The 22,015-nt window shown below is 31.3% G+C and overlaps 1 protein-coding gene across 2 annotated transcripts; it reads right to left on the bottom strand.

Moving 5' to 3' along the window:
• Positions 1-2,403: 2,403 nt before the first annotated feature.
• On the bottom strand, positions 2,404-21,244 carry LOC107454439 (sn-1-specific diacylglycerol lipase ABHD11). 2 transcript variants are annotated; one of them, XM_043052576.3, is made up of 6 exons: positions 21,088-21,244; positions 18,136-18,294; positions 14,487-14,660; positions 10,919-11,116; positions 8,298-8,479; positions 2,404-3,901 (listed from the first exon to the last, which is right to left on the bottom strand). In XM_043052576.3, exons 1-6 carry the CDS (start codon positions 21,100-21,102, stop codon positions 3,766-3,768), a joined length of 864 nt encoding a protein of 287 aa, XP_042908510.2. In that variant the 5' UTR covers positions 21,103-21,244; the 3' UTR covers positions 2,404-3,765. The 2 variants fall into 2 exon arrangements, with proteins under 2 accessions (XP_042908510.2, XP_071033199.2); XM_071177098.2 differs by lacking the exon at positions 21,088-21,244 and adding an exon at positions 19,807-19,958.
• Positions 21,245-22,015: the final 771 nt, after the last annotated feature.

The raw sequence follows: 22,015 nt of genomic DNA, 5'->3' as shown, positions 1-22,015 counted from the left end.
AAGCATAACTTTTTTTTACCAGCAGAGTAGTAAATAATTATCAGTTAAAAATCTCAAATGTTATTTTCGGATCAGTTCTTGAATGCTATGTTTTGAAATTGATAATTTGTGAAAGAAAAAAAAAACATTCCCTTTTATTCGTGCAAGGAAGTAATTTCTTTAGTTTCTCATAAAAATAAAGCACAACTTATTTTTTAAATTTCAGAGTAGTAAATAAATATTAATTAAAAATCCCTAACGTTATTTCATGATCAATTATTGAATGCTACGTTTTGAGATTGATAATTTGTACTTACAAAGAAGTCATAGTTATGTTTTTCTCTTAAAAATAAAGAACAACAATTTTTACTTTCAGAGTAGTGAATAATTATCAATTAAAAAACTTATACGTTATTTTGGGATCAATTATTAAATTCTACGTTTCGAGAGTGTTGAAAATTAAGGATTGTTATGAGTGCTGAAGCTCACGTCAAAACAAAATATTTACCATTCTTTAACAAGAAAGCTGATAATTTTTGTAATATGTATGAATATTTATAAGGTTAACAAAAAGATTCACAATTTTTAATAATTTTATAGAGGTTTGAAACTTTCAAAAATGGTCGCTTTTTTATGTCTGAAAACCATTTCGAGCAAAGCTAAAGGCATAAAAATGGTAATAAATTTTGAAAATACAGACTACAGCTTAAGAAATTATATACTGCTGTGATTAAACTAAACTCATAGATATATTAAGAAAAAATATATTTTTTGCTCTTTCTAAACTAGATTTTTTTTTTTAAATATTATCTTTTTTAAATAAATTATGCTCCATTAGAAATTTCTCGGAAAAAATGGTTAAATAATAATTTACTTAATTGTTATTCATACATACACAAACAAAAAACCAAACAGCCATAAATAAGATGGTATTCAAACTGCTAACTGTTATAAAAACCGGTTATCAACTGTTTTTACCTAATATGGTTAAACAACCAGAATTGTATCGCACCAACTTAGAACATAAAGCAACTTAGTTCCTTACAGATGGGTGCATATTATAGCCGAAAGGGCTAATGTGTCAATCTCAGATCCGACAGAAGGAGATTAGAGTCCCAGCGTTGCCACTACAATATTTTCTCCATACCCTTCGACACATAAAGAGTCTCCCTAATTAATGACCCTGGGCTTTTAGAAAACAATACTCTAAATCATGCATCGATGGCAACACCATAAAGCATATATATATATATATATATATATATATATATATATATATATATATATATATATATATATATATATATATATATATATATATATATATATATATATATATATATATATATATATATATATATATATATATATATAGTTCAGTTTACCAAAGTATTTAGTATACCAAAGTTCTGTACATTTTTCAACTAACTGCAGTTCTAAAGCCTCTCTCTGTCCGTTGATACTGCTAGTTAAGATTGTTTCCTAAATTGTTCAAGCATGCTTTTTCGCCAATCAAATTTCGATCTATTGCTGAGACATTTAGAAATAGAAGACTAACAAAAAATATTAAAAAATGAAAATTAAAAAATTTTTGCAGTACTTTTAAAAACATGCGTCCTTATGGGTATCCATTTATTTTTCATTCTTTCTGTTTTGTGCCAGTTGAAAAATAAAATTTTAAAAGCTAGCCTTTTCTAGCGATAGCAATGTACTAAGCTAATACAAGGATATGCCAATATTAAAAATTGCACTAATATTTTTTTCCAATCTTTTTAATTCAAAATAAGACAATTAATGAATTCCAAAATTCAACAAAAATATGTTTCTGTAATAAAAATTGTCAACGTTGAATAACAGTTTTTTTTTCCCAACAAAAATCAAAATTTCTAATATTTTACTCATTTTATGTTTGTGCATACACTAAAATTAATTTAAGACTACACTCCCCTGGATTTACTGCTTGAACTGTTTGACAAAAAGCCAAATTTTAAGGGGAGTCTGTAAGTCATTTACCAATAATGCTTAAACTGACCTTTTTCGATGCACCGTTTTTCAGCATCTAAACAAGCTTCAGTTTTTTTCACACAATATTTGCAAATGCATGTTTACACTGTGATAGCTGTTAATTAATATCATTGAAAGAAGTTTTTTAGAAAAATTACGAACTGAGAACAATTATGAACTCTAAAATGTTTAAAAAAGTTTAATCAAAAATCTTTCACAACTATATATATCTATATACATATGTCCTACCGACTCCCCTTAAAACTAACATTGTTAAAAAGATACATTTTCTTTTATTCTTTCCATAAATTGTTATCAAAATAATTAATAATCTTTGTTCGTAAATAAAATAATTAGTAGTAAAGTTTATTTGTAAAGTCGGAGTTTCCGACTTAAAACATTTAAACTGAAAAGACTGGATTTATTTATAATAAAACTCTTTAATTTACAATACGTACAGGAAATAAAAAGACATTCAAGTACAATATATTTTATGAGAAATTTACAAAAGGTGTTAATGATTTACAAATAATGTTCAGAAGCAAAACGATAAAAGCCATGGAAGGAAGTAAAATACGTTATACAAATAACGCACACAGAAAATCATGCAATATACAGAAATATTGTAGTAATATACAAATATTACTTACAATATGTTAACAAACAATGTGCAGAAAATGAAATGCATACAATATTTTTTTTAAAAACATATGTAAAGCATATTAAATAAATAATACCTAGGAGCTGAAGCGGTTATTCTATATTTAATTGAAAACTACATTCGCTTCAAAAATATGCAAAATGAAAATAACAATCAACATATTTCAAGCGCCCAAAAATAGGTACCTATTTTCAAGACTTGTCATACGTGAATGCGAAGAAATAAAAGTGATTTAAATATAAACGTAAAGTAAAAAATAGAGAAATAAAGATGAGAAACAAAACTAGAAAAACCACATTAGTTGAAAGAAAGAAAAAAAAGAGGAAAAGCAGAACAAAAAAAAAATACAGTGCCGAGAGGGACAAATCAGACTAAAATGCATTTCCATGCGCTATTGAGAGGTGGAGAAGAACTAATGTCGTTAGCAAGGAAATTAGCAGTCATATAAATAAAACAAGATCAAGATGAGCAGATGTGACTGGGGTGGAAATGCTTTTGGCAATTTCGAAACTGAATTTGTGCAATGTGGAGCAAGTGATGAATTCTCGTATTCCTGATAACCGAGATATCTATCGTGCTCCTTAAGCCCTTTAAAATTCAGACTTAAGGAACACTATATATGTGTCAGTTATCAAGAATACGAAAAATCATGATCTGCTGCACATTGTTGGAATCTTGAACATAAATTCAATTATGGCAATAATGCCAAAAATATTTCCATCAAAGTCACATCAGCTCATCTTGATGTCCAGGAATCTTGTTTTATTCATATGACTGTTGATTCCTTTGTTAACGGCCTTAGCTCCCTGCAACCTGTCCATAGCGCGTGGAAATGAATTTTGCCCTTCGGCCACTGCGGATTTTCCTTTTCTACTTTTTTTATCTTTTTTCTATCTCGACTACCGTGGTTTTTCTAGTTTTGTTCCCCGCTCTATTTTTCCATTTTTCGTTGGCAACTTTACATTTTATATTTCAAACCACCGTTCTTTCTTCTCATTCACGTAGGACAAGTCTTGAAAATGGGAGCATAATTTTGAGCGCTTGAAACATGTCAACTGTTATTTCCATTTTGTATATTTTTGAAACGAAGTTTTAAGTCAAATAAGTAATAAATGTTTGAACTATGAATCCAAGAATTTTTTTACAATTTCCACAAAAATATCCATCTTTTCCAACATTAGCAAATGTGTCGTATCATCAATTGTTTCTAGTTTAGCGTTTGGATTCTGCTTCAATATGCCAACGAACTTCTCATCACTGTAAAAGAAACAACACACTTAAATTAACCCTAATTGACAAGCAATAGCCAAATCAAAATATCTTTATCTAGTTTGTAAACTGTAAAAAGTATGGTGGTATATTTCTCTGGATAAAGAGTTCAGGATCCCCAAAATTTGCGAAAATGAATATTTTTTTAAGATAACACCAAATCGAGCGTTCTTATATAATTTAACCCTTTATAGGGCCAATTTTTTCTAGTAATATCAAATTAAAATATGTATTTCGGGGATTGAGATTCATTTATAATAAGAAATTTATCTAGCTAAATATCTAAAATTAATTTTATTTTAAAATTAATTTTAGGTACTAGCTTTTCGTAGCAGTTTAGTCAATTCATTGCTGTGTGGTGTATGTAGTTTCTGTATGCAAATAGTGTAGAATTTAAGTATTATTTTTGACTGTGTGAAATACATCTGAATTTCATTAAGAAAAAGGTATATATATCGCAAAAAAATAAATAAAATCGTTTAGAAGAAATTGATTTATTATGTAAATCTTATTATATAGACATTGCCACATTCCAAAATAATAAAAGAAAGAAAAGAAAGTTCCTTAAAGAGATCAAGAGAATCATTCTCGTTCTCTTATCAACCAGAATTTCTGTACAGATATCAATTCAACGGTTGGAACTGAGAGGCCGAAACATCCCAGGCCGTTAGCCAAAAATTCTAAATTGAAAGTGAATGAATTGTTACCAACGGACAGTTAGGAGCATGGGAAAAGATCTCTGGCTGGCAATTTATTGGAAGATAACATAGTAAAAAGTAAAGCAAAACCCCTCGTAATCAATATTAAATTTGAAAATAATTTGGCGAAAGCGAATTGTCAAAAAGACTGTGAAAATTCGTATAACCATGTAACTGAAACATTTTTGCAATAAGGAATAAAGAACAAAGAGTTATAAATAGATTTTTTTTTCGATTTAGTCGCGACAGTGAATGAATGAGTTTTACATTTGTATTGACATAAAAAGTTAACCGTTGCATTGACTGTTAAGAAAATAATAAAATAGTTATATTAGCTTTGAATAAAATGAAATAAAAAATTAAATAATTGGTTTAGTTTAATTAAAATTCGATTAAGAGTGATTAAAAAAATAAATTTAAGAAATTAAAGAAATTTTAAAGCTAGGAAATATGTTGCATCACATAGCTCGAGTGTGAAAAATATTTTTCCTTCATGGGATGGTTGATGGGATTTTCAAAATTTTACCTACTGTATGGAATCAGTCCTTTACTTGAACTTCTGTGCTGATAAATAACTGAATTTAAAAATTCTGTGTTGCTAACCTTAAATGAACCCGATGAAAAAATGATCAAATATGCATAACGAGTAGGAGAAAAATTGCCCCCCAGTGTAGACTTTAACTGTTACTCATATTCATGCGAATAAAACTCTTCATTGGTGTTTTGCTTTTTTCAGTATTTTTTTTTATAAGTGACTGAAATAAGTGGATTATAAATAAGTGGTTTTCCTTATAAACTGGTCTTAAAAATCACTCAAATTTTTTACAATGTACAGTAAAGAAAATCATTGTATCTCAGCAATAAAAATGTGGGCAACTACTTTACAAAGTAAAAGTCATTCACTATCTTCCAATTAGAACTATAAAGAAAAAATTGCACTGCCTCTCACTCTTTCTGGTACTCCATCTCATTTCTTCTCCGTTGCACTGACCTAAATTCCAATCCATTCAAAATATATGCTCTCTGGTCAATTTCTGATAAGTCATAAAAATTATAAAACAATTATTCTTTCTTAAGTGTTTTACATGCATGCTTACACTTTCAAGCAATATCATTTGGTTTTCATGAATGGGATGTCCCTGAAGATGCTTTCCAGGCCTTTTCAGCTCACCAATATCTCTCTTTTTTTCTTGAAACTCCATATTCTCAGTTACTTTTACAGGTGTGAGCCTGCCATTATAGCGAGAAAAAGCACTGAAAATGACCATTGTGCAGTTCCATTGCGACGTCAATATATGTACTGTACCGTACCATTTATAGTTTCTCTTTTTTTTTCGTTGAAACGAATGAAACTAAGCAGGATTCAGTGAGGTTAATATTTTAAAAAATATGATAGTGTAGAGTTCACTAGATCAGACCTGCGGATTGGAATACCGAACCTGCGACCTCTCATCCTGATATTCTTTCTGCTGTCAGAAATTAACTGCAACTGACTGCAGGATACTGATGTCGTAATTATTCATCGCACATTTTCTCCAGTATATATGTGCATCTGTTAAACCACAAAACCACTACTACTCTGTTATACTCTATTTTGAATTTTAATTTGTTTTTAAGTTAGTCACGCAGCTTTTGTGACTCTATCATTTTCCAGGAAAATAAAAGTGTTTATTTTTATCTTGTGATTATTTTGATGTTGTCTTTGGTTCCGTAAAAATGTAGGAACGCTATTTCTCGTTCCCACAATAGCTTTGTTTTTGGACTTAATAAATACCATGACCCTAAATACCAATACTATGACCTTAATAATTTGACCATGTCTCTTACAAATTTATATACTAATGCACTTCATACTAATAAACCAATTTTATACACAAAACCCTTGTAACTTCGAAACTCTTAACCCAATCGATATGAATTCAGCCTGATTCGGAGCAGCCTTAAAAATTTCAGCGGAAACAATACCTCATTTGTTCAGATAGTAACGATATAGAAATGATACAAAATATGAAAAAGTATTAAACAAAAATAGTACTTTACATCAAAAGACTCTTGTTCATTTTCATTGTATACAGCGTAAAAAAATGCCATGAAATACTTCACTCGTAAAAAATATAGTGCAACATGAGATTATAGTTAGAAGCGAACTGGTCTATTATTTTGAATAATTATAATTCCTAAAATTTAATTATTTGGAATAATTATAACTCCTAAAATTTAAGTCTTGTTGTCTCGAATTTAGCTTCATTCTATTCACCATAAACAAAATAAAAGAAAATAATATGAAGAAAAAAATCGGAAACAATACCAAAATTTATGAAGAGAGCTGTAAGTAAATTTGTCCCTGTTTTATTCTCTCCCACCAAAAGTTCAAGGTTAGAAGGATACTGTACTTCTCTTGCCAGTTGTCTAGAGAACTGTCGGTGACGAGGTTGAATAGTTTGTAGTAAGAGTGTCGGGTAAACATTTAGTCAGACCATATTTTGAGTTGTGTCGGTGAGAGAAATATAAAAAGTTCTCTTCTTTGGAATGTGATTTTCTTGTCTCCGTAGCAGCGGACGATCTGGAGGGTCTACTGGAAAGACTTCGGTGAGCAGAGCTTTTTGTTATTTCAGATTTAAACCCTATTTTTACTGTACTATTAACTAATTAATCAAGAGTGGCATATTATATACGACAAATAAACAAGGATTAAGAAGCACCTAGATCAGAGGTCACCAAAGTGGTCTATATAGACCCCCAGGGGTCTATTTAACATAAGCGGGGGTCGATCTGAGCCAGGGAGTCGATCCGAACCGGAAGGGTCGATTGGTCGAAGGATTATCAGTATTTTTCAGATATGTGACAATTAGAAATAAAAGATGAAGATTTGGAAATATATAAGGTAATCTTCAAAAATTGAGCGACGATTTTAAACTGCGTTTTGTTGATTTGGAAAACATTGACATCCCTGATTGGATTATTGTGCCATTTTCTGCTCAAATTGAAAGCGTGGACATCAACCTGCAAGATGAGCTTGCTGAATTATTATGGGGATTTGAAGCAAACACGCTTTTTAAAAATTTAACAATAAGCAAATTTTGGACAAATATAAATATAATGCAAAAATATGTAAGACTTTACGAAATAGCTCAGCCATTTATGATAGCATTTCCAAGTTCCTATATGGTTGAAGCCGGCTTCAGTCACGTAAATTCAATCTTAACTAAGAACAGAAATAAATTAAATGCGGAGTTTCGAGGGGATTTAAGATTAAAATTGACCAATTTTGAACCCAATATAACGAACCCTGCAGAAAAAAAAACACCAGGCACACCCATGTCATTGATCAAGAAGCTATAAATCCGTAGTTACTTTGCTTATTAATTCTACTTACTTATAATTACTTATTATTTCATAAATATTAAGGTATTTATATTTCAACATTAATATATTTTTCATAAAACTATTGTTACACTATGTACTATTACTTTAATAAATGTTCAAAATCATAAAATAAATGTACAAACACAGTATCTAATAGAGTTTTATTTTAATTAACAGAAAATTTCTTTTATGGGAGTCGATGGAGATTTCGAAAAATTATGTAGGGGTCGATGATCAAAAAAGTTTGGCAACCCCTGACCTAGATAATGCAATGATTATTTCCTGATTAATACAGCAAGTTTATCAAAAACTAAACTTACCTAACTCGAACAGAATTTGAACATCTAACAATAAGAATTTCATGTTCGCAACGTCCTTTAGGCTTTACGACAAATGCCATGTCGGTGTATTTTTCCATCACAAAGTCTATGTCTGTTTTCCATTTGAACTTTTGGCCTTCTTTAAGGAGGTCATAAGCAACTTTCTTCAGAAACAATTCTTGCTACAAAAAAAATATTATGAGCTGATTTTTTCGTCGTTAAAAAACGTAGCATAAATTATAAAAAATATAAATAATGCACTGGAATATTATTTTTTATTCGGCAATTAGTTTTTTTAATGTAATTTGTAAATATGTAGTGAGAAAATTTAATAAGCTCCCTTTTAACAAAAATTCATCTTTTTTTGCCAGACTAATTGCGAAATTCTCTTAGCTTTTCCTAAATAGTCTTTCTTAGCTCATTTCAGGGAATCCACGTACTTTTTGGCTAATTATAAAATATATCATTCATTGTTCAGCTACGCTTATTTATTTCGGAATAAGCCAAGAAAGGAGTAGACTAACTGTCATTAGGATTCTTCAAGATTTATTCTAATAAGCATAAGCAAACTCAGTTTGATTGAGTCATTCTTCGCATATTTTCAAATTCATCTAAAGGTACGTAGGCTCATTTTAATAACCCTGAAAAACATAAACAGAAAATTCTGAAAACCTTTCCAACTGTCGATTCCATAGCATCTCAAACATTCTATATGGAATTAAGTTCTGGAGATCTGGCTGGCTCAACAATTGACCTCATACTTTTACTTTGAAAAAATTGTCGGCCTGGGACGACAATGCGCTATGAAACCATGCATTGTCGTCCGTTTCAAAGAAATCTGGGAAACATTTACAATGAAAAAAATGGAGCTCCCATGCCTATACCTTAAACCATATTAAGTGATTTTCTCAAAAACCTGTTGGGGCGGGTAGTCATTAAACTACCCGGACAATCAAATCTCCGCTATCATAATGATCAATTTCTAGATATTGGAGGAGAGAATTCCTGTTTCTCTCCGAAAGGAAGCGTGAATCATTTAAACCGGAAATGGAACCATTTCAGCAAGAAACTCGCTATCTGCACTGTAGTATCAGATTTAAAAAACATCTATATAAACATAGAAACTTAAATTATGAAAATAAAAAGCCAAGAAAAAAAAAATACAAAACATTAATGTAAAATTAGTGCCAATTTATTTAACACTTAGGGCGCCCCATGTTCGCGACAATTCTACATCTCCCCGATCACTTTAATAATTGTTTTTCTTGACGATATACAGATTTATAAATAAGTAAAAAATATTTAACATAAAGATCGCAAAATGTTTCAGTCTAAGGATAGATAATTGTATAAAGATAAGCATATAAAGCGCCATGGATTAAAATTCATCGTAAGAGTTCCGGGTTACTGCTTCCTATTCATTTTTTCGCTTAAGTTTTAAAAAGTGGCCCCTAATATTATTATACGTGTAGTATTTACAATAAAACACTTTCTTTCCATTTAAATGTTTGCTTAATCCATTTAATTTTAGCTGAAAATGAATTTAGACAGCTTCACAAGCATGCTATGATGCTACCCAAAAAACTTTACGCTTTATTTACACCGTGATATTATTTTAATTAAATTTATGTAAGGCTCACGGATTTCTTAGTATTTATAAATCCCTAAAAAATCTTATTAATGGTAAATTTACGCTTAAATTTAAGCATAAGTCATAAGAATAAAACCTTCTGGAATACCAAGACAGTTCAAACATTGCCTCATTGACATAACATAAGCGGAAGGATACACCGGAAGTTTTAAAAGTTTCTTTAAAAGTTTAGAATATTATTATTGTTTAAATTGAGTTCCCCATCCAATAACGCAGACTTGATTCAACAGAGAGTTAAAAATTAGAATTAAATAACTGCAAGTGACGTCATTGTAGGTAAATCGTGGCATTTAGCGAATCAGAAGACAATCACGTTCGATACACGTGGATGACGTTGCTTATAATTAAATTTGATTTAAATCACATGGTTAGACATAATCACTTCACTTCTCGAGTTGCGAGTACTCGATTAACAATTAGGCTGGTATTAAAAAAAAAGACTTGGAAGTAATTTCAAAATGTGCATACGTAATTAAAATAGAAAGGAATAAAATATACTGTTAAATGAGTGATAGATAAATTAAAATCTTAAAGAATAATAAAAAACAATTCTTGATTTTTACTAACTTAGGGAGCATTTCTACTAAAGATAATTTGATCGTTCCAGCTTAAATACACCAATCAAATTCCCAATCTCTAAATGAACATTTTAAATGAGCTTTTATTTTGATGATAAAGTGGCAGAAAATATTATCGTTGCAGGGTAGGAAAATATTTTGTATTAAAATGAAAAATTTGCTTTCAAAACATTTGAATTTTACACAAAATCCTTTATTTATAACAAAAATAGAAAGAAAGATTGTTTCCACTCTTCTCTTAAGAAGAAAACCTATTGTAGTTAGTTTTCGAACGGCATCATCAAAGCAATTAGCAGCAGACTTCATAAGCTCCGTTTGGAACTGATTCAATAACTATTCTTAACTCGATATAAATCTTTAAAGTTTTATTGATTTCAAGTTAAATACTTTACCGCTTTTGTGGCTGATGGCATGGCGGCTATGCTTAGAATTTTCTTTTTAGCATCCGCCAAGGTAAGTTTTGGATCAAGGGACCTCAGAAATCTATTCTGTGCATTATACTGCGACAAGACATTTTCCAGGCGATTTTTTTCACTCAACTCAACGTAAGGTCCGTGGTCTATCATAACCATTTTTTCTACCAATTGTGGCTGTAAATAAAAATGTAACATTCAATAATAAAGTATAGAACAAAAATAAAAAATAAAGGAGGATTTTTTTTAATATACAAAAGGCAATTTCCTCCATTTTTAAATCCAATTAAACTGCTATCACTTTTAACGTCACAAAATTATGGTGAGTGTTAGGTAATGATTATTCTTAATTTAAATCATTAAAATCCTAATCAAAGATGCTGTTAAATATTGGTTTAGTTATTATTTAATAGTTTAAGCTTCTATCATCACATGAGGATTGAAACATAAATTTTCAAAAAATAATTATAAATTTTCTTATGTAATATTTATTTTTTAATTTATATTTGATGAAACCAAAGAGTGCATTAAAGCATTTTCAAGATTTAGAATCAATTCAGTACATCCATCACCTTTAAAAATAGAAAGCTTTAACACGAGATCATAAAAGTAGATGCAACTGAATTTTGCTTTGAGATTATTCAGCATGAGGAATAAATTTTCATAAAAGTAACTATATCACTTTATAGAATAGGAAAGCCCTTCATTTCGCGTCATAACAGTAATCCACTGAGACTAATAAATTGTTCCTTGAGCTTATTTTTGATGTAGATAAAATATTTTACGGCAATAATTTTTTAAAGCCGGAAGCCTTCATACGATGCTATAAAAGTGGTCCTCTCAGACTACTGAATTATTCAACGAGTTTATTTTTTATGAAGAATTTGACAGCCATCATCTCTTAGAGCTGGAAGCCTTCATACGATATGCCATAAAAGTAGTCTTCCTAGTCTACACAATTGTACCATGAGCTTATTTTTGATGTAGATAAAAATATTTTACATCCATCACCTTCTAGAGCTAGAAATCATCCTACGACGGCATAAAAGTAGTTCGCTAAGATCATTAAATTGTACCTCCATCTTAGTTATACGATTAGGTAAATTTTTTAACCCATTTAAGTCTAGGGTCCTTTAAAAGGACAGTTTCATTCTTCGAAGAAGAAAAAAGTGATAGGACAGGAATGGAATTCTTAAGATAGGTAGAGGTAGTTCAAGTTTGGGGTAACAAGGTTGTTTCGTCTACCAACATTTTTCGGAATATAAATACTTATATTTGGGTCTTCAATCAATGCGCTGTGCCTCTGTTAAAAAAGCTAAAGTTTAAAGCTTTTAAAGTTTCAGCTTTTTGTGAACGCAAGAAAATGAAATAAGCTAAAGTGAACGCAAGAAAATGAAATATCCATTTGGCATAGACAAATATGTACTACCACTTTTGTTTTTGATAAATAGACCTTTTTTGTGTCTCGACATTAAGGGGTTAATAGCAACAGCTTCCTAAAACTTGAAACCACGGCATTATAAAAGTCGTCTGAGCATGTAACTAAATTGTGCTTTAAAAGAGTACCGAACCGAGAGAAAAGCTTCTCATCGTGAATTCTGTTTCAGCTCCATAAATAATTTAAAGTGTAGAAAAGTGAGTTCAGGCAAAAGTAGAGTCAGCCATGAAGTTTATATTGCTGGAAAAAAAATCAAAATATCAAAATGTGAGAGATTTATTGGAAGAGAACTTCCCAATTTCGTGATTCTAAATTATCCATCTCATAATTTATTTTTCTTTTCATTTTGATGCTTTGAAAATTTATTTTCAGTATTTGAAATTTATGATTCACTCTAATTTTTCCTAATCTGATTTATTCTATAATTTAAATTACTTTTTGAGGTGAAAGAGTTATGATGAAAAGTTTCCTCCGTGGTATAGTGTTCTCATAGGCTTATTCAAGATAAAAATTAAATTCTGCATAGCCATCACCTTCGAAAAATAAGAGCCTTTATCCTTTGCCATAAAAGTGTTTTGTGCTCAAACTACTCAAAGAAGGAATCATTTTGAATCTAAGCCTACTTTCATAAAAAAATTCGTGAAAGAAACTTACATAATCTCAATATTTATGTATTTAAGCTCAAATTAGCCTGTGATAGTAAGCAAGAGCTGGAGTTTACCCTTTACCAAGCCTTATCCTAATATAGGGGAGAGTGGGGTCAATTGTAACAGGGTACGATTGTAACATAGCAAAAATTTCGAATGTCGGGTTCTAGATTTGGTTCCTAGGTGGCGCACAAGGTGTATTTAATAAATCTACATGTACACTCCTGCTGGCAACCATTTTCATGTACTTTTGAAAGAGTTACAACACAAAAGATATTTTCACGCTACGTAAGTACTTTTTTTGGTATTAGAATATTATATTGTATCAAAGTAATTTTGTTCAAACAAATAAAAATTATTAACCGAATATGTAAGTGGACACCTTAATTAACATTTCTAGAAAAAAACTATTGGTTTTGTTAATTAACTAGCATTGTTTTTAACAAATGAAGCTGAAATGGCGTCTTGGGGACGATTGTAACAATAAGTAAAGGGACGATTGTAACAGCTGAAAATAAATAATCTTATGTTTACAAACCATTACTTAACTCTTTAAGAAACACCAATATTTTCCTATGTCATTTATAGTATGCTGCATGTGCATTATTTCATTTGTCACCTTTCACAGCATAAACTGAAATTTTTAACCCCATAAAGTTAAAAGTTTAACCCTTTGGATCTCTGCTCATTATTATTTTTACTCCTAAATTGTCACTACTGTTTTGATCAAAAAAAAATATATCACAACTATGATAATATGTATAATTAACTATGTTTTAGTTGAATTTATGAACTGTTACAATTGATCCCGTAAGTGGGGACAATTGTAACAAGTGCACGACTGTCAAAAATTGTTAATAACTAATATAATAACATTTAAAATAAGGTATTTAGTTTTTTTTTCTAGTAGAGGATAGTCTACTTTACTCGTCTGTCAATTAATACTAATAATATATTGGATTTTTTGTTAGTTAAAAATAGTTAAGTAAAAAATGTTACAATTGACCCCACTCTCCCCTACCTATAGACTGAACCTAATATGCCTAAGCCTAGTATAGTAAGTCTAATATACTAAGCCTAACATACTAAGCCTAATAAACAAGATGTTCTGTAGTATCCATTCTTTATGCTTATTTTAGAATTCTTGTAAGAGAATTAAGACTGAAAAGTATACATCTTGAGAATCACAGATTAATATTTAAGTGAAGGAAAAACGAAAATGTATTCGAAATTTGAAAAAAACATAAAAAATTAAAATTGGCGGATGAAACTTGGGTGTGTTTGGAACTTGTCTTCTTCTACTTTTTTTTTACTTATTTTCTACAACAAAATAATTTTTTTTAACCATTCCACAGTAGGAATTTGTCAGAATTCGAGAGCTTTTTCTTTCTTTGCTTGAAACTTTATTTGCGACCCCATAAACATATATTGCTTTACACAGATTATACTTATATGTACGTACTTGCTCGAGAGCTATTAGGTATGCAATGGGAGATGAAAAACTATGGCAAATAAATGTAGCTGTTTTAATGTTGTGATCTCTGAAGAATTTCTTTATGTCTTCTGTCATTAAAACCATATCACACTTTTTACAGGAAGGACTTTCATTGTGATTCCTCAGATCTAGTGTGTATACCTAAAGAAATAAAAACAATGAAAATACAAAAAAAAATATCATGTTTTCGATTTTTCTGAAGTAGAATATTTAACGAAAATCGACTTAAGTCATGAAATAATCAGTCAATAATTAACATAATTCATAAAATAATCAGTCTATAATTAACATGATACAGTCCATAAATTTCTGAACGTTATATTACGAATTAGCAGGTCGTCTGTTAGCTTTTCATTGTGGACATAGCTGAAATTAATCAAAAAGATACACGTAGTTCAAAATTGCGCACTTCCAAAAAAGGACGACGTAGTTCAAATAAACGTATTTAATAAAATAAGCGGTGGTAGCCCATTAGTTAGAGAATCAGACTTCGCTCCGGAAGGGCCAGGGTCCGATCATCAACTCTGTTAAAATCTATCGAGCACAAGCGATATACGTGCTCGTAAAATCAGTAGAATCAAAAGTCCTGTACTCGGTCGCTGAGCAGTACTATGGTTACAGGGATTTGGAGAAAATTTCATTCTCCTTCCGGTCCATGACTAAATTGAGGAATTGGCTTCACGAATTGGTGGCGTTGCTATCTATCCGGGGGAGTTCTAAGCTAAGGCGGTCTTTCACTTTTGCGGTGATCTCTTGTCAAACGAAAGGCTCACCTTCCTAACTTGATTCATAAAAAGCCAACGGCTTGCGAGCTTGGTTTGTCCATACGTTGTTAGAAACTGCAACATTTAATAAAATGTATAGAGCTCAAAATGCTTATTTAAAAAAGTGGGAGTAACTTAAAATGTGTGCTTAAGGAAGATATGTCAAAATATGAATATTGGAAGTCAAAAATGAACACAAATTTTAACGAAGTCTTTTATACGGTTTTCAAGCTATGTCCATATTCTTCAACACCCTTTTTGACCTATGACCTAAATTAAAAGCTCACTGTCGAAGTGTATTTATGACAGATAATTTCTTTAAAAGGCAGCCATGACTAGGCGAAGTTCCGCAACGGTTTTCATACGAGACCAGTCAAAAATATTTGAAATATTTTTACCATCAAGATTTCTGAACATTTCTATTTGAAAAGTCTATTAACAGGTTATTTTTAATCTAATTTCGTGATTGACTTGGAAAAGAAAATCATTATCAGAGTTTTTATTAGCCAGCAAGTTTATTAACCTCTAAACCAGTGGTTCCCAATTTATTTTTTTTTTTTTTTTGGTCATTAAACCCAAAATACTCTACCTTCTTTTGGCATTTCCCCGAAGATTGAACACATTAACCAAACTAACTATTTTGAGAAGATTTAATGCGAATAATATACGAGGGTTGTCCATAAAATAAGGTTCCCAACGAATTTTCACAATGAAAAACATGTTTATTGGCATTGAATAATGCATGTTTGGAAATCTTAGACTTCCCTCTTTTTTTCGGCATAATCGCCGTTTAGATCAATGCATTTTTACATGCGGTGTAGTACCATCTTCTTAATGCCTGAGTCGTAGAACTCTGCCGCGGCTCCGCGAGGACAGCTTAAAACAGACAGAATTTGCTTAAACTTCTTAGGCTTTGGCGAGCCTGGATGCTTCCACTAACGGGATTGTTCTTTTGTTTCCGGTGTCATGCAGTGGACCCAGGTCTCATCCTCAGTGACAACAGAATCCAAAAATTCCGTGCCATTGGTTTCGTAGGCATGAAGAAATTCGCAGGCGGCTTCCACACGTTGCCGTTTGTTGTCATAGTCATCCGTCCGCATTTTCGGGACCCACCTTGCCCAAACCTTGGCATATCCTAAGCTGTCTCTCAAAATGTTGTGAACGCAGGACTTATTGACAACAGGGATCATCTCGCTGAGGTCCCGAACCGTCACCCTTCGATCTTTCAGCATTGCTTCTTCCACTTTCGCAATCGCTTAGTCCGAAAACGATGGCCGGCCAGAACGTTGTTCGTCATGGACGTCTGTCTTTGAATTCTCTGCACCATTTGCACACTCATACACTCTTCCCCGTACGCCTCACAGAGTTGGGAATGAATGTCCACCGGAGGAACGTTTTTTGCACTCAAAAACAAATCACAGAGAGTAATTCGCACCTGGCGTGAGAAAAAAATGGAAGCTCCATCTTTCACGGCTACCAAGACAAGAATTAACGTTGTAGATACCTCGTCGGGGCGGGAACTGGGGAAAAGGGAGCCAAGTTACACGCCAGTCTCAACAAATCCCGCTTAACAGCGTTCCTAGCGTTCGCAGCTCCTTGGGAACCTTATTTTATGGACAACCCTCGTATATTTTTCCATCTTCTTTGTCACTAACAATTTCGAAATTAGGTAATACATCGGCAATTGAATTATCTGGTCTGAAGCGATATTTTTAGTCTTGTTCCGAGGTTTTTCCTCGGACTATGCAAAAGCTGAAAACGAATATTATGAAGGAATAAATGAAATGAATGAATTATGGTTGAAATAAAAAACTAACAAATAGTTACAATTGTTGAGGATAGTTATCATTATTTCCTAATTCAATCAATATATTAAAAAAGCTATTTTTAAAATTTATTACTTTATTTTTTCCACTGAAAAAAGAAAGAAAATTAGCAAAAAAATACCGAAATATTAAATAAATGATGTACTATTGATGGCATTGAAATTGGCGGCTTTCCTGTGTAAGCTATTAGAACCATAGAACCTAGATTGCGGCTACGCATGTGGTAACTATGAAGGTCAGAAATTACGTGTTTGATTTGATGTTTCATTTTTGCGTATGATTTTGTAACCTAAAATGTCAACTTCACAAATAAATTTTATTTTGTAACCGTCGTTGAATAGCCGACCCAATTTCGGGCTTACGACAACTAATGTTCAATTCTGCAGCCTAGTCATTTTGAACCCAATCCAGAAGACAAAAGTACTCCTGGATCAAGTATTGAGAGAAATTTACTTTCGTGGAGGACGTTTTGATGGAACTAACCCGCATTTACGTTACATGGTGAAAAAAACCACGAAAACCTCTCACGGTCAGCCCGATGACAAGGGGACTCTAACCCATGATCCGTCTACCACAGAGGATATTTTATGTCAACACTGTGGTTGGTCAGATCCGAGAGCGGAATGCGTATCGACTAGCCATCCTTGGGATTCGAATCCGGTTCGCCTTATTGGAAAGCGAATGCTCTATCCTCTGAGACACCCACTGCTCTAACAAATTAATTATCTTATTAAGGTTAGGTCTATGAGCCATTGAGACCCTGAACGCAAAAATACGATCCGAGTTACTAAAGTATATAATTTAAGAGTTTTTTTTTTTTTTTTTTTTTCTCGAGCACATTTTACTCATAACCAAGTAATCGAAGCCTAATCACTGTTATAAGTACAAGATTGCAAAATATTATTCGTCATAAGTGGATTTTTATTCCTTTTTGAAACACTTTTTTTTTAATTTTTAAGTAAAATTTACCTATGAAAAAATTAAATTATGCTGTTTTGTGAAGTTAAATATGAAAATAACTCCTACCTTTCTTTTTGTCTCCTTGCTTAAAGCTCTTCCCAATTCCTTCATCATGAACTTATTCCAAAAAATGCCATGAATAAGTATGATAGGATTTGCATCTTGCCGAACATCATTTTGTTCGAATAGATCATACGCTAGAGTAACAGCTTCCATACTACAATTCTATGATTTAAAACAAAAAAGAAAATTATTCAAATGTTTTTTTTTCTGGTTGAGAAATTATATCTTTTATTACAGCAATACGAAAAAAAGATTGAATTTTCGGGACGTTAAACTATATTCGCTGTAAACCTAAACTTTAAACATAGTTTGTATGAATTACGATGATATGTAATGTTCCGTCTCTATAAAATAGTTCCCATTAATATTACTTATAATAATATTAAAAGAAGAGCAACAACAAAAAATATATACAAATTACATTGAAAAGAATGGTAGCAAAAGGCAGTTTTTCGAAGATTCCGTGCTTATACGAAACAATGCTTTTCTTTTTTGTTAAAAACTATTTTATTTTAATATTTTTTTTCTTCTCTTCTTATTAATCTTTATTATCTTCCGTGTTTTCTCTATATTTTTAACTTATTTTATGAGTTCTATATACTTGCAGCACTAATACGAAGTAAATAAAATTCATTAATTTTCTTAATTTCCATAGTTTTTTCTCTTTGTCTTTATTGTGCTTTATATATATATATGTTACCGGCAAAGTATGAAAAGCCGGCGTTGTATAGAATGACTAGGCATTGTATAGAATGCCTGACGTTTTTAGGCAAAGTATGAAATGCGAGAAGTATTACATACTTTGCTTAGGCATTGTGTAAAATGCCTAGGCATTCTATACAATGCCGGATGCTATTTTGGCAAAGTATGAAATAAATGTCCTGATGAGGTTATTATGTAAATGATGTTACTGTGAATGAGCGAAATCGGTGGTTGTTGATTTTCCCCTGTGAATGTTGACAATCACATAGTCGCTTTGGTGAATGTCCGAAATATTTATTACATCCGATTTGATATTAATTTATTCGTGGATATAATTACATTTATTCGATATTTTAATACTTAGTAACGATAGATTAGAAAAAACATCAGTGTTTGGAGTATTGGACAAATGTATACCGGGCAGTGACCCTTGACTTTAAAAAACATCAGTGTAGGGTATACCGGGCAATGGCACTTGACCTTAAATAAAACATCAGTGTAAGGTATACCGGACAATGGTGCTTAACTAGACCTAGTATATATTTCGGACATTTACCAAAGGTCCAATCTTACTAGTTCTAGTTAAGTGCTATTGCCCGGTATACATTTGCCCGGTATACCTTACACTGATGTTTTTTTAAGGTTAAGTGCCATTGCCCGGTATTCCCTACACTCATGTTTTTTTAAGGTCAAGTGCCACTGCCCGGTAAACCTCACACTGATGTTTCTTCTAATCTATAGTCAGTAAGTATTAAAATATCGAATAAACGTAAAACTACTGATTTCGGTCATTCACAGTAAGATGCATTTCTCAAAAATAAAAATGTTATTCTGAAAAAATACTGAGAGTGCCATTGAAAAACATTTATTCAAAATGCGGAAAGAAAATCAAAAAGTTATGCAAAACAAAATTTAAACGTTTCTTATTAAGGGAAACAAAATTTTCATATAAAAAATAAGAAATTAACCTACTTGTTGCAACCTGGCAGGCTTGAATGACATTTTGAATTACATTTCATTAAGTTTTTCCATGTAAATTTCATTAAATTCCTCCATTTCCATGTAGCACAGTAAAAAAATAATTTTTGTTATTAGTCAAAGAGTCACGAGCCATGCGTTAAAAGTCACGAGCCTCGCCAAGTGATATTTTAAACGAATCGGAGATGTATTTTATACTTTGCGGCAATCTATAGAATGTCTAGGAGATGTGTGAAATATAAATCATTTCATACTTTGCCGGTAACATATATATATACATATATATATAGCACAAAAATAATTACAGATGAAGCATCCTCATTGCCAATTCCGCAGCTCCCATATTTAAGTACATAACACAGAGGAACTTATAATAATTTTTATTCGAAGTAATGTTATAATCCTTAAATAAATTTTGAAATTAATATACTAAAATAAACCATCTTAAAGCATAGGCGAAGCGTGAAAAAAAAATTTCTTTAATTTATTCATTTCTGTAATGTATTCAAGGCAGATATCAAGTCTACATTTTGATATTTTATTTTCTGAAAATTAAAAACGCTATGTCAAAATTTCTTATAACCACTTGTTGTAAGAGGTTGAGATTGATACACTGTGTGCCAAATCAAACAGACCACCCGGAATAACTTATGATCTAATGATTGGGTCTTCACGGTCTAGGGCTCCTTCTGAAGGGTATTGCTTCAAATGTGCAAATTAATTAGTGCCGACGATTTTTTAGGTTCAAAATGATCAAAATCTCTATTTCTCCTAATCTAGTAAAGCGACCCTTTATTTTATCCACTTTTTTAAAAAGTTTTGTACTATTGAATAATACTACATCTTCAAAAGTTTGGCAAGTTAAAAAATTATCGTGAAAACATAAATTAAAAATTTAGCCTAGAATCCAAGGTGGCTCGTATATTAAAATATTCAAGACTAAAAATTTATTTTTCAAAATTTCTAAATCAGCTTTAAAACGTGTTGAGATGATCGCGTAGTTTAAAAACATAACTCATAAACTCACATCCACGGAATTTATTACAAATACATATTTTTAAACATGCGGAATAGAAAATTAACATCCAGATTATTTTAGATACGCTTTTGCTTAGTTATGCAACCGAGAGTGAAACACTGAAGTGGATACCGAAGTTTGCAGTACACCGAAAAGAAAAATATTAATAAGTATAACTTTGCATAACTGTAAGAACTAAGTTACAATCAGAAACAAACTTAAAGCAAAATTTAATTAATTCAATTAACTATACATACTTTATCAGCAATCATTTAAAGTCTGATTAATCAAATATTTTAAAAAAAGATATCACAAATTCCAAGTAACAAAAGCGTTATTACATGAAACACAATATACTACTTCATTTATGTATAATATTAAAATCACGTGACTGAGCTTTTTGCTCTTGATCATCCTTATTCTTGAAGGGCGTGATCTTGCTCTTAGTAGAGAATCATGCCATTACGTGTAAATTACGTGAATAGTCTTATTTTCCTCAACATTTGTAAGCTATCAAAATAATTTTTTTTTGTTAAATGTGAAGGTCCAATTGTCTATAAAAAAAGGATTTGGAAGCATTCGTTTCTGTAAAAAATTTTCCTTATCTTTCTATTTTAGTTAAGAATCATGTGCTAGAATGTTCGAATGACACCCTAAGCTTCATTAGTGAGTATGGATTGTGTAATTGCAGTTTAAATAGATGAATACAAACTCGTGATTTTGTTTTCGTAATTATTTAAAAATATTGTTAGCTTTCTATTTTTAGTTCAAACTAAAAAATGATCCGTAGATAATATTCGAATCATCCAAATTCAAATTAACGAAAAATTGTTTTCTTTCCTTTTGTTTTAAAGTAAAGAAAAAACCATTAGGAAATATTAATATTATTTTACCACGCTATAAATTTATTCTTTTATTTTATTTTATATCCGTCGTTGAACAGCTACCTAATTTTTTGGGTTTACGACCACTGATGTGCAACTCCGTATCCTTGTAACTTTGAACCAATCTAGAAGACAAGGAAACTCCTGGATCAGTACCCCCAGAGGTATTGATTTGTTATGGGAACTTGGAGAACTTTTGCGACTCGACAGATTTAATGTGCATCCATCACCATTTACTACACGGGGAGTTTTCGGCCGGTGGGGATCAAACCCATGACCTCTAGGACATGGGCCCATTGCT

The sequence above is a fragment of the Parasteatoda tepidariorum genome, chromosome 2 (assembly GCF_982258835.1).
Source record: "Parasteatoda tepidariorum strain Cologne lab strain chromosome 2, Ptep-v5.0, whole genome shotgun sequence".
NCBI classification, from domain to species: Eukaryota; Metazoa; Arthropoda; class Arachnida; order Araneae; family Theridiidae; genus Parasteatoda; species Parasteatoda tepidariorum.
This window is presented reverse-complemented; position numbering and strand designations above follow the sequence as displayed.